This window comes from Amblyraja radiata, chromosome 10, assembly GCF_010909765.2.
Source record: "Amblyraja radiata isolate CabotCenter1 chromosome 10, sAmbRad1.1.pri, whole genome shotgun sequence".
Lineage (NCBI taxonomy): Eukaryota > Metazoa > Chordata > Chondrichthyes > Rajiformes > Rajidae > Amblyraja > Amblyraja radiata.
The window spans coordinates 14260670-14283518 of NC_045965.1; the positions used below are offsets into that span (position 1 = coordinate 14260670).

Consider the following 22849-nt stretch of genomic DNA (forward strand, 5'->3'; position numbering starts at 1 on the left):
ATAAGCAGTTGAATGAGGGGTGGGAATTAATAAGCTTTGGCTTCTTCCTGCTCCTTTTCGGACACATATGATTTCATTTATTTATAGATATTGTTTATGACACTTTATAAATATTCTTGTTTTGTTTTTTGTATGCTGTTTCACACTTGCTTTTTATTCTTTTATTCTGTTCGAAATAAAGAATTAATAATAATAATAATCCACGGTGCACAGACAAAGGATAAAGGCTGCAGCATTTAATGCAAGATATAACATTGAAGTCCAATAAAGACTGATTAAAGATAGTTCAAAGGTCTCCAATGAAGTAGGTCAGGACTGCACTCAAGCTGAGGAGGTGACCGTTTATTTGTCTGATAACAGCTGGGAAGAAACTGTTCCTGAATCTGGAGATATTCAAACTTCTGTACCTCTTGCCTGATGGGAGAGGGAGAGGGGAGAAGTGGGAGTGACTGGGGTAAGTTTAGTCATTCATGATGATGGTGGCCTTGCAGATACAGGTGATGGAAGGGAGGCTGGTTTGTGTGTGATAGTCTGGGCCACGTCCACAACTTTCTGCAATTCCTTGCGGTGGTCTTGGGTGGAAATGTTCGCAGACCAGGCTGTGATGCATCTTGATAAGATGCTTTCTAGGGTGCATCTGTAGAAGTTGTTCAGGGTTGATGGGGACATGCCGAATTTCCTAAGCCTTCTAAGAAAGTAGAGGTGTTGGTGTGCATTCTTGGCCATAGCTTTGATATTTTTTCGTAGGAACGAAGCTTTGGACCAGCTCTATTTAAATGCCATCGATGTGGTATGTGTACCACTTTGCTTCTTGAAGTCAATCACTATCTCCTTTGTCTTGCTGACATTGAGGGAGAGGTTGTTGACTTAGCACTATAAGTTACAATGTTCTCGATCTCCTTGTAGTACTTTGTCTCGTCATTATTCGATACCTGGCCTGCTACAGTGCAGTTGTCTGCGAACTTGTAGATTGAGTTGGATTGGTATTTTGCTGCATATAAGGAGTACTCTAGGGAGTTGAGAACGCATCCTTGCAGGGCACCAGTATCGAGGATTACCGTTTAGGATGATTTGTCACCTATTCTCACTGATTGGGGTCTGTTGGTCAGGAAGTTGAGGATTCAGTGGCAGAGATGAGTGCTGACTTCAAGTTCCACGAGTTTGGGGCTGAGCTTGGTTGGGATAATGCCATTGAAAGGGGACCTATAGTTGAGGAATAGGAGTCTGACGTCGGTGTCCTTATCCAAGTGTTCCAGAGTGTGTGTAGGGCCAGGAAGATGGCATCAGCTGTGGACCTGTTGTGGTGGTAGATGAATTGCAGTGGATCAAGGTTGCTTGGTAGGCAGGAATTAATCTGAGCCATAACCAGCCTCTCGAAGCACTTCATGATGGTGAATTTCAAGGCCACTGGACGGTAATCAATAGGGCATGGTATCTTGCATTTCTATGGCACCAGGATAAAAGTGGTCTTCTTGAAGCAGGTTGGTACCTCTGAACGGAGCAGGGGGAGATTAAAAATGTCCGTGAACATTCTGCTAATTGGTCCGTGCAGTTCACAAGGACGTGGCCATGGACTCTATCCGGGCCAGTTGCCTTCTGTGGGTTCACCCTCAGGAAGGCCGATCTTACTTCTACAACAGTGACCCTGGGAAATGGCACACTCGAGTCTGTTGGAACGGATGTCATTGCCGCCTTGGCCTCCCGCTCAAAACAGGCATAGAATGCATTAAGTTCATCAGAGGGATCCTCACTAATGCCAGCAAGGCTGTCTGACTTCACTTTGTAGCCCGTTATAGTATTCGGGCCTTGCCACAATCTACAGGTGGCCGGATGGTTATGCTGGGAAGTTTGTCCCAGTGTTGCCTCGTGGTATTCCTGGTAAGTCTGTGAAGATTGTAGCAACATTTCTTGTTCGGCTCAGGATCGTTTGACTTTTACGCAGTGGTCTTAGCCTTCACCTGGGAATGGACCACGGTTGGAACACTCGGAATGTCTTCTTTGGCACAATTCCTGGACAAACTTAAACGTTGAATGCATTTCTGAGTATGGATTGAATAATTTGGGGGTATATGAAACTGAAATTAACTGCATGCGAGTCTGATGTGCTAAAATGTTCTTTATTTTTAATTTTATTTCAAGTGTTTTCTCATCTGCATTTCTGAATTATTTTTTATTTTGTTCCATACTTGTTGAATTATGCTTGCCGCTAATGGGGTGGATTCTGATGATGTCCAAGTTGCCCAGGTAACACAGTAGCCACTGGAAAGCCTCTGTGTAGCTGGTTTCTGCTTAGTATAGTTGCACAATAGAAGGTATCTAAGAAACATCTTTTGCGTCTGACCTTGCAGCAGAAAGTTTCAGCATGACTTGGTTTCCATTGTTCAATTTGTGCCGCTGCAGTCAAGTTTTCTGGTCTGCAACGTAAATCATATCTGACATTATTCACGCACAGTTATTGGAAGTTTGAAATGAGAAATGTCTTGCTTTGTGGGGAAAATTCTCTGACGTTCCTATTTATATTTTTCTAAATGCAATGATTAGCATTTAAACAACCTGACCCTTTTATTTTTCATGCATTATTTAATTTGAAAGCAGGCATCCTAGAGAAATTATTCCCCTCTCTTGCCTCCTGCCAACTCCAAAGCCTGTCTTCAGATCAAGGCCGAATATGGCACTTGTTGTATTGCTGTACATACTATCAGCAACTCAGCACAACAGGGCTCAAATCCATGACCTTCCTGAATTGTTTATCTTGCAAAATATTTATTTCTCAATGACATTCAAGGCATTCTTGATCCATAGATTCCTCCTGCTTTTAATAGTTTACAACAGGCCTGGCATTAAACTCTTTAAACACAATTATGATATGTTAATATCATTCTCAACAAGAGACGTGTTCTGCTGTTTCAGCGCGTTAGAGGAACCCCATGGTGTGATACATTGCCAAACAAATCAGGGAAGGAGTTGAGAGGAGACTGGAGGGGGAGACTCACAATTTGAAATGTGCTCTGTGCTGTGTCAGCAGAGAGTGATGGTTAATAACGAGGCCCCTGCAGTTGACGTTGTTCAAACAGTCATGTTTATCACGCTTCATCACTGACCATTGTCCCCTGGTTGTCAGCCATTATGCACATCACAATATAGTGATACTCTGCCGAGCCAATCCATACTCGCCAATGTGATTCGGAGGCAATTAGAAAACGGGGCAGATTTGGAAAAGGGCAAACCAAACTTCTTGCGTAAAGCCATGAAAAAGCAGGACAATTTAGCAATGTGATGTTATTGTTTAAAGTTAGCAGCATGCTAACTTCATATTTTATGACTTTTACCCTCTAAGCTCATTAGTCATGTGTGCTGGATTTATTTAAATTTGCCCTGGCTTTCATTGAAAAGAAAACGGAAGATTCCTTGTCTTTGCTTTGGAGAAGGCTGAAATATTGGCATTACCAGGCTCCTTTTGCTTAAACATGGATTCTGAAGGTCTGTTCGCTGTTACAAACAATCTTAACAACAGCGACACATCAGGGATACTTTAGAGTACTAATGCATTCATAACATTTCACTCTGTGTTCAAGCTACCTCTTATATATGGGATCATCTTCTGTAGTGGCGACTAATCCATGGATCTTCAGTAGCCTGAAGGCATGTCAGTAGTTGAACACTTTATTTGTCAGTGATTAGTCTCTATGCAGGTAGTGAAGAAAGCAAATGGCATGTTGGCCTTTCTAACAAGAGGAGTCAAGTACAGGAGCAAAGAGGTCCTTCTACAGTTGTACATGGCCCTAGTGAGACCACACCTGGAGTATTGTGTGCAGTTTTGGTCCCCTAATTTGAGGAAGGACATTCTTGCTATAGAGGGAGTGCAGCGTAGGTTTACAAGGTTAATTCCCGGGATGGCGGGACTGTTATATGCTGAGAGAATGGAGCGGCTGGGCACTCTCGAGTTTAGAAGGATGAGAGGGTATCTTATTGAAACATATAAGATTGTTAAGGGTTTGGACACGCTAGAGGCAGGAAACATGTTCCCGATGTTGGGGGAGTCCAGAACCAGGGGCCACAGTTTAAGAATAAGGGGTAAGCCATTTAGAACGGAGACGAGGAAACACTTTTTCTCACAGACAGTTGAGAGTCTGTGGAATTCTCTGTGGTAGAGGCTGGTTCTCTGGATACTTTCAAGAGAGAGCTAGATAGGGCTCTTAAAGATAGCGGAGTCAGGGGATATGGGGAGAAGGCAGGAATGGGGTACTGATTGGAGATGATCAGCCATGATCACATTGAATGGCGGTGCTGGCTCGAAGGGCCGAATGGCCTACTCCTGCACCTATTGTCTATTGTCCATTGTCTATGTTAGATTTATCAATTTGTATTTAATTTAGCCAAATTCAGGGGACCTGGTCATGCCTACAACAAACTGATTTGAACGCAGGTTTTATTGGTCATATTATATTAAGAAAACAAGCGCTTTAAGAGAGAAACTGCTGGAGTAACTCAGCAGATCAGGCAGCATCTCAGAGATGACAATTCTGGTTGAGAGCCATCTTCAGACTAGACTTCAGAGCCCAGTCTAGACCTCACCTGATTTTCCCCATCATCGAAGGGATCTTTAGGAGGCTCTGGCTCAAAAAAACAATATCATCAAAGACCTATACCACCCTGGCCAGGCTCCCATTTTATTGTTACTTTCTGCATGTTATTGCGTTTATGGGCCTGTTAACTGAGCAAGTAAATATTTCATTGATCCGTATTCGGTACATAGAATAATTAAATACACTTGACTTTTGAAAAGCACAATGAGTGATTACTACATCGCAGTCTGTGAGTGACCGTGACGAGGTCTCTTTTCCTCTTCTTTTCATCTGTTGACTCCTGGTTTTCTTCCTTCTGCCTTTGTTCTGTCCTCATACTTTATGCGTTTTTTTTTCTCTTTGATCAGAACTGCTCACTACCAGTTTCCACAGTTGTCTTGCATCCATATATTTTTGAACACAAAGTGCTGGAGGTACTCAGCAAGGCAGCAGCATCTCTGGAGAACATGAATAAAAGCGAGCAATGGTATAATTGGAAGGATCGATCACATGCTTGGGGACTGGTCGGGGTTTTAAGAGTCAGGAAGTCCTGATGCAGTTTTATAGGACTTTGATTAGGCCGCTGTTGGAGTATTGCATGCAGTTCTGCTCACCGCATCACAGGAAATATGTGGAGGCTTTGGAAAAGATGTAGAGGAGATTTATCAAAATGATGCCAGGATTAGCTACAAAAAGATGCTGGACAGACTTTGATCATTTTCTCTGGAACGCCAGAGGTTGCAGTGTGATAGAAGTGTACACAACAATGAGAGGCATAGATAGGGTTGACTGTCAACATATTTCCCAGGATGGGAATTTCAAATACTAGATGCCATAGCTTTAAAGTGAGAGCGGCAAAGCATAATGGAGATGTGCGGGACATGTTTTATACACCGAAGGTGGTGGGTGTCAGGAACATGCTGCCACGGATGGTGATGGAGGCAGATACGATAGTAGCCTTTAAGAGACATCTGGATAGGCAGGCCATGTAGGGAATGGGAGGATATGGATTATATACAGGCATATAAGGGTTGATTTTGGCATCATGTTCACCACAGACATGGTGGGCTAAATGACCTGCTTTACTGCAACAAAACCTAGCCATTACTGTTACCTAGCTGTTTATCAGTTGAGGAAAATGAAGCTGATCCTAATTTTTTTAAATCTTGTCATCATCTCGTGGGCTACCATCACCAGCAATGCTGGCACAATCAGCAGTAGTACCGATTACAACCAGAAACCTGCTCCTCCTCTAGTTCACTTACAACCTAAAACCTGCCACTACTCCATGCAGGCTTGCTGCAGTGCTGACATAAGGATCTGCTAGTTTTGTTAGTGCCGTGTTTGATTTAGGTAGTGTGCGTGTAGTGTGTATCAGTTGTCTGGCTCATAGTCTCACAAGAAACATGACTTGCCAGGATTGATCCTTCCAAAGTTTTATGACTGGTGACGTGTAGATCGATGTGGCAATACAAAAAATGCAGTTCCCTTATTAATTATGAGGAAACTCTAGGTTATGCAGCTATACATAAAGCATTCGTTTACAATTGGGGTGTTTACGTGAGCTGTAATTTATCCTTTTATTTACATAGGGAAAATTCTGCCTCCAATAAGCATACTCCCCTCAAATTTGCATAAGTTAATAATATATCACCATCCAGGATCTAAGTTATCTTTTAACCTTCTTGATATTTTCAGTTTCCTTTTGTGTTCATTATTTGATGCATTTGAATATATATGTTTTAATGTCCTGAGGGGAAGCTAAGTATAAATACGTTGATCTCCATTAAAGCAGTTAAAGCAGTTCAAAATAATAATCTATCCTCAAATGTCCACTACACATTATTTCATCGCTGCCTCGGCACTCATGCAATGCATCCAACTGAGAAGAAGAGCCCTTTATAAAATTCTGTCAAGAGTCACAATATCTGCAACCTTCATTACAATTATTGAATTGCAGGACACATCAAATATTTTCCAGATCAGTGATGCACAACATTTGTGCTAATGAATCAGATTTAAAGTTTGAACTAGTTCTAGTGTCAGGCATGAGATACCTATAGTGTCTGGCCACAGTCAAATATAGAGAGATAAAAAACCAGATACCTATAGTATCTGGTCACATACAAATATAGAGAGATAAAAAAACAGATACCTATAGTATCTGATCACAGTCTAAAATAGAGAGATAAAAAAACATTGTTCTCACTTCCTCCATTGTAACTGCCCTTGCAACATTCAGCCTTTGTTCCTATAAGACAAATGCATAAAACACTTTTCAGGTCAGTGACCTAACCTCAGAACTAAAGGACAGAAGGCCATTGATCTGAAATCTTAATTTTCTCCACATACTGCACATGAGCGTCTGAATATTTCCAGTGCTTTTTTCCAAAAATAAACTTTATTCCTAAAAAATATATTCCAGAAATACCAAGTAGAATGTTTTTTTTTATAGTCATAGTGTCCCCCAAGCTATATGTTCATTACGATGTAAAATTTATACGTTCGTAGTTTCATCAAATTACATTCTATGTTAAAAGCACCAATATCATTTGTGGCTTCTTCAAGTGTTGCAGGGCTGTTAACACAGAATCCAGCCCCTCAGTGCCCAGTAGCAGCAGGAGCTTAGATAGCAGTCCTTCCCCACAAAACGTTTGTGCTGTTGGCTGCACCAAGCTTCAGTGTGTCCCTTAGCATGCACTCCTGCAGCCAGAAATGTGCTGGGCAACAATATTCATCTATTCATATTTTTTTGCATTGGAAGAGTATGTTTTGGGTTGACCAAAGCATGTCTTTCATTGAGCTAACAATCTTTCAGCAGCATTTGATGTTTGTTTTCATGTGCGTCCTGGCAACAGCCCGTAGACCTGACCCTGTTTATGATGAGGGTGCAGTAGTAGAGTTGCTGCCTTACAGTGCCAGAGACCTGAGTTTGATCCAGCCCACGGCTGCTGTCTGTACAGAGTTTGGACATTCTCCCCGTGACCTTTCTCTGGGATCTCTGGTTTCCTCCCACACTCCAAAGACGTACAGGTTTGTGGGTTAAAGTATAATTGTAAATTGTTTCTAGTGTGTAGGATAACGTTAGTGTGCGGGGACTGCTGGTTGGCGCAATCAGTGGGCAGAAGGGCCTGTTTCCGTGCAGTATCTCTAAACTACACTAAAGATCCTTGCATCCTTTGCTATACCTTCTTTGCAAATGCACAGTTCACACTGATGTTGACCATTGTCTCATCCTCATCGTAGCCATTGTAAGGGCAGCAAGCACTGGGAGTGACTCCTTCAGTGCAGAAAGGATCTGAGAAGGAGGACTCCTCTCACTGCTGGCCAAGAGAAGCCTTGTTGCTTGCTAGAGAGGTTCTCAGGACGAGACATTCCGCTAAATGGCTTTGATGGTTCTCCTGGTTTATAAACTCCTTCTCCTAGTTCCATGCTGACCACTGTCTGATGGACTTGTGGTCAAAGGTGTTCCTCCGAAGGAACGTTTTGAGAAAGGATGGATGGTATTACAAAATCCAATTGAATGGAACATTGTGCAATGACAAGGCCAGGCCCATCCTTCACAACATTGGGGAGAGGTAGAACCTCAGCACACGATGACACTTGGCGTTTGCGCACTTTGGTTCTGTGCACAGCTTGAACACATAAAGGTGGCCATCAGGATCAAGGGCACTGTGGGTATGTGTTTCCCCATTCTCTGGAGAGTTGGATCTGATGGATGCACTCCATTTAGGATGACTAGAGTTAACAGCAAATAGTCCGAGTGGCTGCCATGCTGGAAGAATGGGGTATGGGCCATACTTGCAACGTGTACAGTAACACTGAGAGCACCTGTTGACCTGGTTTTTCCCCGTAATCAAGAGGGCATGCTGTTCCCATGTTCCCAATGTAGTTTTGGAGCTTGTTGATCCGCTCCAACTAGTTGTTGATTCTCATTCTGGATCCTCTGAACCAGATCCCAAGCACCTTCAGGTAGTCAGCATTGACAGTGAAGGGTGACTGGAATGGCACACTGTACTCAATGTGGTCTCAACAACAACATTGTATAGGTGTAGCATGATGAACCAACTTTTGTAATTGTCATCCTTCCCAATGACAAGTGTGTCAAGCTGTCACCACCCTATTCACCTGAATTGCCCCGTTCAGGAAACCGTGCACCTATACGACATCTTTCTGTTTTACAACACTTTCCATGGTTCTACCATTTACTGTGTAGGTCCTTCCTGGTTTGACAGGAAGTGGTGGCGCAGCGGTAGAGTTGCTGCCTTACGGAGAATGCAGCGCGGGAGACCCAGGTTCGATCCCGACTACGGGTGCTGTCTGTACGGAGTTTGTACATTCTCCCCGTGACCTGCGTGGGTTTTCTCCGAGATCTTCGGTTTCCTCCCACACTCCAAAGACGTACACGTTTGTAGGTTAATTGGCTTGGTAAATGTAAAAAAATGTCCCTAGTGTGTGTGTGTAGGATAGTGTTAATGTGCGGGGATAGCTGGTCGGCACGGGGCCGAAGGGCCTGTTTCGGCACTGTATCACTAAACTAAACTAAACATAAACAATACAATTGTTACAGTTAGATTCCATTTGCCATTCCTTGGCCCACCTTTCCAAATGATCTAGATCCCATTATAAACTTAGATATCTGAGAGTCGCGAGTGGTTCCAGAACATCTAGTTTGAGAAAGATAGCAGAATACATCTGTAGGTTGACAGGAACATTACAAGTTCAGTTTATTATTTGTGCCCTTTAATTGAGTGCCCATTCATCATAGTTGTTTAGAAGTGGTAACCTTCATATGATGACCATGGTCCAATGTATATGTCCCCCCGTCCCCCCCCCCCCCCCCCATTGAATCATTAAATTAAGTCTTTGCTTGTATGCATGTGAAATGGTGGAACATTTGACAGACCTTTGGTGCAGGTATTGTTCATTTTAATTTCTCCATAGTGCTAACTGTTGTAAATTCTGCTTATCAAACAGCCAAGAAAACCTGTGCAGCTACGCATTTTACATGTGACAATGGGGAATGCATCTCTGGGGACTGGCGCTGTGATGGAGAAGAGGAATGCACAGATGGTTCGGACGAGGTGACTGAATTGTGCAGTAAGTAATTTCAACTGATAGGAACAGCAAAGTCCCGTAAAATAGCCTGGAATAAATTAATAATTTATTCACAGATTTAAAGAGGCAATTACTGAATTATGCCACGATCTGAAAAAATGCTATTGCGATAAATATCAAGTTAGCTAGTACTCTGTCAGTTCATGTTTTTAAACTGTTGAATAGAAGATGGTTTGAGAGGATATTTTATAGAATTCATTGCTAATGACATTTTGGTATGAGGGAAGCAGAAGCTTGTGACCATTGGTGTCACATATTAGCACAGACAATAAGTGCCATGGTATCACAGTTGAAACTATTCCTCTCCTCACCGAATCTCCACATGTGCACATTTTCCAGCAGGATTTGAAACTAGAACAGAAAATGCCAAAAAACGGGATCAGTATTACAGGTCAATGACCCTTTGAAATATTTTAATCCCTTTGGTTTTAAATTTCCTGTGTCTGCTGTTTTTGCTTCAATTCCAACAGAATCTACTGGCCAAGGACCAGGAGAGCATGCCCTTGCTGTAATTCCCTTTGTTTCTTTCTGGCCAAATGTGCAGGCATATTCCTGGCTTGGCTTAAATTATCTCATGCAGTGCAGATTAGGGATCGGAACCGGGACCTTCATGGTTGATATAGCCCTCACTTGACCGAGGGCTGAATATTTTCTGATTGAATTATAAAGTAAATTAAAAGGGCAAAATTTGTTGATTCTAGTGATCCAGATCACGAGTAATAGGAAATATTGTTGGAAATTGTGGGCAAGTCGGTAAATACATGCAGATTTTTGGTGCAAGGCACATCCTCTTACAAGCTTTGGTGAAAACATCAACAATAGCTAGGAGACACGAGGAACTGCAAATGCTGGAGTATCTTGGCAGGTCGGGCAGCATCTCTGGAAATCATGGATAGATGATGTTTTGGGTCTGGATTCTTCAGACTGTTTCAGTGGCTTGGAGCCTGGCCTCTGGAGAGCACGCCAACACAAGCGTTGTCAATGTACTGCAGTCCAACTACCTAGGTTTTGGTCACCTTCATTTGAAGTACAGTTGCTGTACGTTGAACAGTTTCCCATTAGTTCTGAGGATTACCTCTATTATTGTGGGAAGACTGTTAGTGGGCTGTGGCATTTTAGCAAGAAAGATTGGGGGAAAAAAAGGTGTCTATTACAGTGCAGAAAGTTGGCATCCTGTCAGACACACAGCAGCTGCCAGTTGGTTAGTTCTATAGAAACATTCAGTGATTTACACCCAACAAACCAGTGCCGCTTGTTGCCAGAGACTCGTCTGAAATATTTACAAGGGATATGACTGGCCTGAGGAAGCCTTTATATATCGAATGTGAATGGATAACCACAGCAAGAAGCTTTTACGGTCCCATGTCATTGCACAGCAATATTAGCAGATAAAAAATTACAAGCAACCAAAGGAAATGTCACGGTAGATGAGCAATATTGTAACAAGCACCTTCGAGGCAAATGTGAGGTAGAGAGGCAGACATGTTTAGGGTTCTGGAGCTCGAGGCTTGGCAGCTTGAAGCCATGACCATCAGTGATGAAACAATTTTTAAACTGGGAATGTTCAGTAGATTGAAAAGCTACGAGGATTGCAAATAAATTGAATCTTATGTTTAGTTTTTACTTTGTCTAGGTATATTCCAACACACTAGTACTTTAGCTTCAAATAAAAAATATAATACATTGGGATTTCTTGGTGGATTTAAGAAGCATTTTCAGGTTTCCAGCATAATTGGTAAATGTGTAATCCTGGAATAAGATTGTAGACCTGAAATGTAATCAGTTTTTTTCCTACTTAACTTGCTGAGTATTTCCAACATGATGTTTATTCCAGGATACATAATATTTTACTTATCAACGAGGGTATGAAAGCAATCTTATCAGTTTTTCCTCTCCTCTCATCTTCTGAGGGTTCAGACTCCCGTTCTATGGACATCCATACTATAGTGGCCATTTTCATGTGAATTTTGACTGAGTTGACTATTGGGTGTTTACAGCTGAGTTTATGCTGGATGTTATCATGTTTGCACGCTTTCCATAAGAGGTCGTTTATTTGCTTCCACATGAAACTCTCAATCTCTCCTTGTCAATAAATAGCAAAGCTGAAGATCAGGTCAGTCACACAGGCTTTTGCTATTTCCCAGTCACATAAATCTCCTTGAAGCATCTGTTACTTGGTCTCCCTATTAGTTTTCAACCACTCCTCCAGTAAGAGCTGAGAACTTTCAATTAACAGTTTCTTCAGGCACTAACATGTCATTTTATAACATAACACTCTTGCCATCTTACATGCACATAACCTTACTTGGTCAATCTCATAATTGTGCTGCCGATATTTCTTTGTGATTGCATCAGTGTGCTGGGCCCAGGATAGATCATTAGAGATGTGTACACCCAGGAACTTGAAGCTGTTGATTCTCTCCATAGCGGTCCTGTAGAATGGCGCATGGTCCCTCGCTTTCTCTTTCTGGTCAACAAAGGTCATAGAGCAATATCATGGTCTAGTTTGCTTAAAATACTTGATCATTTATTGTATATTTGCGTCTAACGTGTCTACAAAGCTGCACTAAGTAAGAAGTTTATTGTAAAGATACAACATAAGGTTCCCTCTTACATTCCAAGCCTCAACCTATGAAAGCAAGAATATCATTTGCGTTATTCACCACTCCATCTTTCTGTGTTGTCACTCTTGGGGAACTATGATCGATCCCTAGGTCTCCCTATTCATCACTATTCATAAGTGCTCTGTTTACTGCACATGACTTGCCTCTAATTGACTTTTCAAATTGCATCCCCTTGCACGTGTTGGGATTAAATTGCAATTCCCAACACTCTACCCAACGTGCTAACTGATCTATATCCTTGGGTAACCTTCCTTGCACCACAATGCCACCAATGTTCATGTTATCTGCAAACTTATTAATGATATCTACTACATTCAAATGCTCTACATTCAAATACTGCTCTACATCGGCGAGACCAAGCGCAGGCTTGGGGATCGCTTCGCCCAACACCTCCGCTCGGTTCGCAATAACCAACCTGATCTCCCGGTGGCTCAACACTTCAACTCCCCCTCCCATTTTTTTTTTTTTTTTTTTTTGACCTTTGACCAACCGAATCCGACCTTTCTGTCCTGTGCCTCCTCCATGGCCAGAGTGAGGCCCACCGTAAATTGGAGGAGCAGCACCTCATATTTCGCTTGGGTAGTTTACACCCCAGCGGTATGAACCTTGACTTCTCCAATTTTAGGTAGTCCCTGCTTTTGATCCCATTATCATTTTTGCCGATACTGCATGGAAACAGGCCCTTTGGTCCCACCTACTCCATGCAGACCTGTTCACTTTTTCTATGTTATCCCACTTTCCCATCCACTCTTTACACATTGGAGGCAAATTTACACAGGCCAAATAACCTTCAAACCCGCACGTCATTGGGATGCGAGAGGAAACCGGAGCACCTGGAGAAAACCCACGCAGTCGCACGGAGAATGTGCAAATGCCATACAGACAGTGCCTGAGGTTAGGATCGAACCAGGGTCTCTGGCACTGTGAGACAGTAGCTCTACCAACTGTGGCTATTGTGCTGCCCTAAAATAAGTTTCAGCCTGAGATGTCTAATGGTGGTGCATTGTATTAATATGATGCTGGCATAAGAAAAAGTCACTGTAACACGTGCCAACTTGTCCTTTGGAATCTGCTCAAACAACAGAAGGGCTATGAATTAATCGCCACAGGGAAGTTGCCTTTTTCTGTGCTGAATGATGATTCCCGTTGTCTACCAGCAGATTTACAATACAATACAATACAATTTATTTGTCACTTGAACCTCATAGAGGCTCAAATGAAATGTTGTTTCTGCAGTCATACACACAAGAAAAAAAAGACCCAAGACACAACACAATTTACACAGACATCCATCACAGCGCATCTCCTCCTCGCTGTGATGGAAGGCAAAAAAACTTATCTCTCCCCTGCACTCCCCATTCCCCTCCCGATGTCAGAGTCAAAGCCCCCGGTGGCCGATGGCAATTGTCCCGCGGCCATTAACGCTTGATTAATGTTGTGAGGTTGGCCAGTTTAAGTTTTATATGAACCAGGACGAGTGGAGACAGTGGGGGTTTACATTGTTTTACTGTTGACACATTAAATGTTCCATCTCCATAAACAAAAGTCCTAAACTGATTTGGAAACATAACAGCAATTACATTTTCATTGATAGTCATAAATGTGCTCAATGCATTTAACCAAAAATCAGGCAGTTTGTGTGAGGTTTTTTTTCCATTGAATAGCTTCATGAATAAAATAATCAAGCCCAGTAATGAGAGCAAGTTGATTTACAGTTTCCCACCTGCATGTTTTATGTTCCCTTTGTCTGCTGTGTGGAAAAACAGGCAAGGAATTCTTGAGTGGGGATCTGACTGGGTTATTTTGGTCCTTCTCACACCACATCCATCACTTTCAGTGTACATTTGTGGTGGGTGTGATATCCCCCTTCATTGTCATTGTACCTGTATGCCGTTGTTTAAAACTATTGGCTGGATACACTCAGTCAAGTTCACAGTGGGAATCCACAGATTTTTGTTTTGAAAAGTGTCTGTGGCATTTAGGGCTCATTGCATCTGTTGTTTAAACTAGCTTTAAATCCAAATTATTAAATGGATGTCTCAACACCTGGTTTCTGGTAAATTGCTCAGTAAACTGGCCTTTTGCCTGTGAGAAATCGAACCATTTTAAAGAACAGATTCGGAACAAGGTTAATAGAAGGCTTATACAATGGATTCTTCCAACTTGATGGAATAATTTCAAACAGACGTTACCATTCACCTGCCTGTTTTTTAATCATCTGCAACAAAAACGCTTGTTCTTACCTTCATCTTTGCAAAAATCAAGGTTCATTTCACATTTGTTCTTTCTTGAGATCTCAAAGCTGAAAGCTCGCTTAGCCACTTTTCTTCTTTGATCTTTTTCTTTCTCCTTTTCAAAGGAGAAGACTTTTAAGACTTTTAATCCAAAGCTTGGCATTTCCACTCACTGGCTTCTAAATGTACCGTGTCTTCTGTTCTGGTCCAGCCCTGCTTGCTTTCTGGACTAGAGATCCTGGCCCTTCTTTCACTGCCTGCACATGGCAGGACTGGGCCTGATATAAGCCCCTCTGGTTAGTAGACCCAAAAGAAGCCTGATTGAAAGTCCCCACTCATGGAGCAAATGCACTCTGATTCTTTTCTTTCCCGTGTGGTGCAGATAAAGTCACGTGCCCACCGGACACCTTTGGCTGTGCCAGAAACAGATGCATCCCAATTGCATGGCAGTGTGATGGTCAGCAGGACTGTGAAAATGGAACCGACGAGTTGTATTGTGATGGTGAGTGTGAGAACTACCTTGAGGTGAAATTCGGCAAACACGACTCCTGCTCTAGCCTTCACCTCATGCTGGACGAGCTCCCAAATGTGACCTTGAAAGAGCCACGGAGTCGAGAGCTGTCTATGTAAGAGGGAAACAAACACAAGATTGTAGATGTTACATAGAAAACAGGTGCAGGAGGAGGCCATTCAGCCCTTCGAGCTAGCACCGCCATTCAATATGATCATGGCTGATCATCCCCTATCAGTACCCCATTGCTGCTTTCTTCCCATATCCCTTGATTCCATTAGCCCTAACAGCTATACCTAACTCTCTCTTGAATACATCCAGTGAATTAACCTCCACTGCCTTCTGTGACAGAGAATACCACAGATTTTCACAACTCTCAGGGTGAAGAAATGTTTCCTCATCTCAGTCCTAAATGGCCTACCCCTTATTCTTAAACTGTGACCCCTGGTTCTGGACTCCCCCAACATCGGGAACATTTTTCCTGCATCTAGCCTGCCCAAGACTAGATGTTGGACTCTCGAGGAAAACACAGACTACAGGAGGAACTCTGCGGGCCAGGCAGCATCTGTGGAGGGAAATGGACAGATGGCCTTTTGAGTTGGGATGTACCAGTCTGAAGAAGGGTATTGACACAAAACCATTTCTGTCCATTTCCCTCCCGAGTTCCTCCAGCAGTTTGTTTTTTCTCTGTAGATCTAAAATGTCTTTGTTCGGATCAAACAGAGATTTGGAAGGAGATTTGATAGAAGACTTTCTCCTGAGAGAATCCCTCTGTTGAATCTCTTGGAACTCAAAGTGTATCAAGGATTTATACTCTTTACAAACAAAGACAACAGGTGCAATTTAAGTAGTTACAATATCAGAAGCTACAATTGCCTGGTTTACCTCAATATCTTGGGTGCAGACAAATGGTTCCATCAAATTACATTATTACAAACAGAGCACATCTTAACTGGCAAGCCCATCAAGCATCATTGTTGTCATAAAGAATGTGCATGAAAGTTGGAGAGCTTCTGAGAACAGGGACCCCAGACACTCAATTAATGTTCAAAGTGAGGCCAAACACACAAACACCTCATATTTTACTTTGACAGCTTGCAACCCAGCGGTATGAATATTGATTTCTCTAACATCCACTCTCTCTTCGTCCCTCCCCCACCCTACTCGTTGTACTAGTTTCGTTGTTTTATTGCCTGTGTAACTCATTATCACCTGACCCACAGCTAACAATGGGTCATTTCCTTTATCGTCATTACTTTTTTGCATATCTTTCATTCATTTGTTCTATATCTCTCTATATCACTGTCTATATCTCTCATTTCCCTTTCCTCTGACTCAGTCTGAAGAGGGTCTTGACCTGAAACGTCACCTATTCCTTTTCTCCAGAGATGCTATCTGACCCGCTGAGTTACTCCAGCTTTTTGTGTCTATCTTCAGTTTAAACCAGCATCAGCACATTCCTACACATTAGTGTTACACAGACCGACTTCTTGGCTACACAAATACCCCAATTATTAATAAATATGTCCATGACTATATCTGATGTGTGAAATGACAAAAAACAAGCGAGGAACCATCCTTGATCTCTTTCACAGTGGTCTAGTATATCATAGCTGCAGATGACTGTTGCCTGGTTTGATACTGACTGGTTAACAAAGTCCCATTGTCTTACACACGGCTGATGGATACAAGGACATCTCATGGCCATGTTAGTATACAAGCCATGTTAAGCAACCTCCTGCTGTGAGCTTGTCGCCAGCTCTCTTCAAACAGAGGTGCTCATTCATGCAGCTGTGCTTTTAATTTCAAATCCAATTACTGCTTGTAGTTTACATTTTGAAATAGTTGATGAAGATTGGTTCTCGTTTACATATTAATTGCTCTGTAACTCCTGAAGGGTGTTGCACACCTAACGACCCCTAATAGAGATGGTGGATGCGGAAGCTTGCTTCAGTGAATTTTGCTGATGGCTCTGGCTCTCCCTTGCCATCTAGTTTCCCCGAAGATTCGGCGAGTGAAGCGAACTACCACCCGTGTGATTCTGACCTACACGCATCTCAAGTTTCCACGTTCCATCCGAGGGGGCTTCAGTAGAAAACCATGTCGGCAAACGACCACTGTGGTTCAGTGGCTATGTGGCGGAGAGGGCACTATTAAAGCCAGGATTCCTATGTCCGTTCACCATCAGCGAGCCCAGCTGGAAAGTGAATGTACATTGATAGAGTCCCAAAACGTCACCCATTCCTCTCTCCAGAGATGCTGCCTGGCCCGCTGAGTTACTCCAGCTTTTGTGTCTACCTTTGATATCTGTTTATAGGATTAACTTTGGCTGTGGGTGCCTTTGACAAGCAAGATGCCGGCAAGCAGGTGGCTCCTGTGTTAACATCATCCCAGCCGTGGGCTTGCTTTCCTGGAGACCAGAGAAGGAGCAAATATTTATTGTTAAATGACACTAGCTTACTTTCTCCTTCCCCTCCACTTCCCAGCTCTCCCACAAGCCTACTGTCTCCGCCTCTTCCTTTCGTTTTCCCTCCCCACCCCCCCACATCAGTCTGAAGAAGGGTCTCGACCTGAAACGTCAACTATTCCTTCCCTCCATAGATGCTGCCTCTCCTGCTGAATTTCTCCAGCATTTTTGTCTACCTTCGATTTTTCCAGCATCTGCAGTTCATTCTTAAACGTTGCTGAAAATAATATCTCTGGTCTTTGTTGAGGTTTCTCTTAATATCTCAACACTTACTGACTTTGTCCAAGGATGAGCAGATGGATGACCAGTTTGTTGCAGTTTGTACCGCTGCCACTGTTTTCCTTGGAGACCACATTTCTTGAGCAAAAGCAGGATGGCAGCGATCACAGGCGAAAGCTTGTGCATTCTGAAACCACCCGACGGGAGATGATGCCAGACTTCACTTTTGAATGATCCCATGAAGCAAAGTGATTTGTAAAATTAATTAGCTTTGGCTAATTGACTTCCCTGAGAACATGTTGTGCCATTTTAAAGTTCCCATATAATTTCTGTCTTTGACATTATGGATTACCTCACAGACCTATGCAGAGTAGGCTGGACACCAGGAAACTGAATTGAGATGCAGGTACTCTTGTGCAGTTATGTTAGGGGATGGGGGAGGGTGGAGACTACAGCTGGGCTCCATAATTAAATTTGGCCACTCCAGGGGAGGGAAGTAAGCCCTTCTGGTTACTACCCAGGACACCTGCTGGAAAGTGCACATGCTGACCCCAAGTGAGGCAAGGATTATGTTCAGCAGTGCGATACCATCTGTTGAATAACCTGCCAACTCTGTTTAGACTTGCAAGCAAGCCCTGAGCACGTTATTCAATAACAGTCTGTGTATTCGGACGAGGTAAAGAGACATTTGAAATATGGTTTAGTGAGAAGAGGGAAGTGTTTTTAATGAACTGCACTCAATGTTGCATCAATTTACATACTGAAAGTGGCTCTTGCCCCACCCTGCAGATAAGAAGACCTGCGCGGCCAATGAATTCCTCTGTGACAACGATAAGTGCGTTGCCATGATGTTTGTGTGTGATGGGGACGATGACTGCGGTGATGGCACAGAGGAACGGGACTGTTCTCCACCCACGTGTGGACCCCATGAGTTCCAGTGCAACAGCTCCACGTGTATCCCTGAGCTGTGGGCCTGTGACGGTGATCCCGACTGTCCTGGAGGCTCGGATGAGAGAGCGGAGAGCTGCGGTCAGCTGGCAACACAGAAGCCGACAGACTCCTGCTCAGCGAGCGAGTTCCAGTGCACCAATGGCGAGTGCATCCACTTCAACTGGAAATGTGACGGCAGCATAGACTGCAAGGACAAGTCGGATGAAATTGACTGTCGTAAGTTTCCTCTTCTCTGTATTATACTGTGCTTCATGTGGGGGCATTTAGTGTAGAAACAAGCAACTGCAGATGCTAGTTTAGATCAGTTCAGTTTATTGTCAGATGTATCGATGTACAGTGAAAAGCTTTTGTCGTGTGCTATCCAGTCAGCAGAAAGACAATACGTTATTACAATCGGGCCATTTACAATGTATGGATGCAGTGTATAGATTTACCAAGGAAAGACATAAAATACTGGAGTAACTCAGTGGTAGACTAAATATGCTGGAGTAACTCAGTGGGTCAGGCAGCATCTATGGAGAGAAGGAATAGGTGTAGTGTGATGGTTAATTCATTCTTTTTGTTGTTGCTTGGATTCATGCGTAGCAGATTTTTACAGACAAAGTGCTTGAGTAACTCAGCGGGTCGGGCAGCATCTCTGGAGAACGTGGCACACGCATGGGCCCCAGCTACGCCTGCCTCTTTGTCGGGTACGTTGAACAATCCTTGTTCGATGCGTACCAGGGCCCCATCCCCGACCTCTACCTCCGCTACATTGACGACTGCTTTGGTGCCACCTCCTGCACCCACACACAACTGACTGACTTCATCCACTTCACCACCAACTTCCATCCGGCACTCCAATACACCTGGACGATTTCCGACACTTCCCTACCATTCCTTGACCTCACCATCTCCATCGCAGGGGACAGACTCCTGACCGACATACATTATAAACCCACTGACTCACATGGCTATCTGGACTACACGTCTTCCCACCCTGCCCCCTGTAAAGACTCCATCCCCTACTCCCAATTCCTCCGCCTACGCCGCATCTGTTCCCAGGATGAGACATTTCATACCAGGGCATCGGAAATGTCCTCGTTCTTCAGGGAACGGGGATTCCCCTCCGCCACCATAGATGAGGCTCACACCAGGGTCTCATCCATACCCCGCAACACTGCTCTCTCTCCCCATCCCCGCACACGCAACAAGGGCAGAGTCCCTCTGGTCCTCACCTTTCACCCCACCAGCCGGCTAATACAACACATAATCCTCCGCCATTTCCGCCACCTCCAACGTGACCCCACCACTCGCCACATCTTCCCATCTCCCCCCATGTCTGCCTTCCACAAAGACCGCTCCCTCCGCAACTCCCGCGTCAATTCTTCCCTTCCCTCCCGCACCACCCCCTCCCCGGGCACTTTCCGTTGCAACCGCAAGAAATGCAACACCTGTCCCTTCACCTCCCCCCTCGACTCCATTCAAGGTCCCAAGCAGTCGTTCCAGGTGCGACAAAGGTTCACCTGTATCTCCTCCAACCTCATCTACTGCATCCGCTGCTCTAGATGTCAGCTAATTTACATCGGTGAGACCAAGCGTAGGTTGGGCGACCGTTTCGCCGAACACCTCCGCTCAGTCCGCCTTAACCTACCTGAACTCCCGGTGGCTCAGCACTTCAACTCCCCCTCCCATTCCCAATCCGACCTCTCTGTCCTGGGTCTCCTCCATTGCCAGAGTGAGCAACAGCGGAAATTGGAGGAACAGCACCTCATATTCCGTCTGGGGTCCTTGCGCCCTTATGCATCAACATTGAATTCCCCCAATTTGGTTAGCCTGTGCTGTCCCCTCCCCTTCCTTCACCCTCTAGCTGTCTCCTCCCACCCTCCCATCCGCCCGCCCTCGGGCTCCTCCTCCTCCCCTTTTTCCTTCTTTCTTTCCCCACCCCCCATCAGTCTGAAGAAGGGTTTCGGCCCGAAACGTCGCCTATTTCCTTCGCTCCATAGATGCTGCTGCACCCGCTGAGTTCCTCCAGCAATTTTGTGTACCTGTGGATAGGTGACGTTCCGGTTCAGGATCCTTCTTCAGACTGATTATGGTGGGGGGGGGGGCTGGAAGAGAGGAGGAACAGGACAAGCCTGACAAGTGATAAATAGATGGTGAGGGGTGTTTGGAAATGCCTGGTATGTTTTATCCCAGTCTGTACTGAGCTAACCGACCTCCATTGAATTGGCAGGGTGATCCAGTTGTGGGGTTGTGTGTTCTTTATGAGGGGGGGGGGGGGGGGGACACATTTCCGCAGGGTTACTGTACCTGCTAGGTATCTCATTCTAACTGCTGAATGCCAAGGGCTTTGGAACAGACAAGGCATCTGGCGGAATAGTCTGATGTAACCGGTTACAATTAAAAAGTGTTGTACAGTAAAGCAAATGGGTCTTTTAACATTCCCCCCCCCCCCCCAATATAAGACTTAGAATGCTTGCTGAGGCTGGTTCTTCAAGTAAACACAAAATGCTGGAGTAACTCAGTAACTCCTGTCTGAAGAAGGGTCTCGACCCGAAACATCACCCATCCCTTCTATCCAGAGATGCTGCCTGTCCTGCTGAGTTACTCCAGCATTTTGTGTCTATCTTTGGTTTAAACCAGCATCTGCCGTTCCTTCCTACATTGGTTCTTCGGGTGTTGGGTGCCCTGAACTAGCTCATTCATCCAGCTGGTGTATGTGCTTTGGCAGGAAACACACTGTGGAGCATTGGCCAGCAGAATCCAATACGTAAGAATATATTAGGAGAGAAAAATAAAAGCTTGGTCAGATATAGTTTTTATACAGAGTGTTTTAGAGGAGTAGAAAGAGGGAAGGAAACAAGGGCAAGGAGTTCCAGAGTTAAAAGGACAGACAGCTGAAGGCATGGCCAGCATTGATCAGATTTGGGATCTGCAAGAGCCAGCATTGGAGTAGGAAACTTGAAGTTTGGTGAGAAATCAAGGATAATAAAGTGTGAACTAATGGAGACTTTAAAAGTAAGATTTTAAAATCGGTGACCATTGGGCCGATGAGTAAATGAGTCTATTGCGAGTCAAAATACAGGTAGCAGAGTTCTAGATTCTAGATTGGTATTTACGGAGGATAAAATAAAGTTGGGGATTGTTGAAGGATCTCTACCAGCAGTATATTCCTCATCGGGCCCAGCGTCGCTATGATGCAGACATGCAGAACGCCGAGAATTTTAATTAAGTATCTAGCATGCATATAAATGAGGGCCTTCAGCCTCCGGAGTTTCAGGATGAATTTGCTTGTGCATTGATTCTACCATTCTCCATGGACTTTGGAGGCTTGATTTTTTTTAATCCTTTTGGCGAAACAAAATATCCCAGTAAGTACAGTACGCTTAAACTGTTTTTAATAGAAACTGCCGACAGTTATCTCTCAAGAGTAAATTAAGCCGTTGAACAAAGCTGGGAGATCAGGATTTCTCACCTTGCAACCTCTTGCTCCTTCATGGTGGTGGAAAGAAAAGATGGCAACAGGAGGCCATTTAACTCCTGAAGCCTATTTGGTTATTTAACCTGATAATTTTGCTGGTATTTATGAATATCGAGCGCCATGACCAGTAATTTAACACTGGTAACAGCTAGCTGATCTTTGAACCTTACATTTCGTGGGGAACTTGAGTTAGACTTTTGGCTTTGCAGACTGGCATTTCTAGATCACTGGGATGTTTTGAGGCCGAGAATGGAGACAAGATAAAAGGATAAGATCATGTATAAGATCATGAGAGGAAAGTTCAGGTAGACGCACAGTCTCTTTCCCCGAGGAAGGGAATCGATGACCAGAGGACGTAGGTTTAAGGTGAGGGAGAAAAGATTTAATAGGAATCTGAGGGATAACTTTTTCACTCAAAGGGTGGTGGGTGTATGGAACAAGCTGCCAGAGGAGGAAGTTGAAGCAGGGACTATCCCAGCATTTAAGAAGCAATTAGACAGTTACATGGATAGGACAGGTTTGGAGGGGTATGAACGAAATGCTGGCAGTGTAGCTGGGCCATGTTGGCCGGTGTGGGCGAGTTGGGCCGAAGGGCCGGTTTCCACACGGTATCACTATCTGATAGAACGATGGCTCATCTGTCCTCGTAAGAAACCATCTTTAATATCTTTCACATTCCTGATCCTCTTCTAGTTTA

The 22849-nt window shown here is 44.0% G+C and overlaps 1 protein-coding gene across 3 annotated transcripts in view; it reads left to right on the forward strand.

Moving 5' to 3' along the window:
* Positions 1-22849, forward strand: part of lrp8 (LDL receptor related protein 8) — a 94769-nt gene that overhangs the window by 41575 nt on the left and 30345 nt on the right. For 2 of the 3 annotated variants that reach the window (XM_033028122.1, XM_033028120.1), the window contains exons 3-5: positions 9543-9665; positions 14924-15043; positions 18528-18905. In XM_033028122.1, the coding sequence (XP_032884013.1) occupies positions 9543-9665; positions 14924-15043; positions 18528-18905 (621 nt within the window). The remainder of the gene's footprint in view (positions 1-9542; positions 9666-14923; positions 15044-18527; positions 18906-22849) is intronic. The other variant, XM_033028121.1, reaches the window with a different exon arrangement.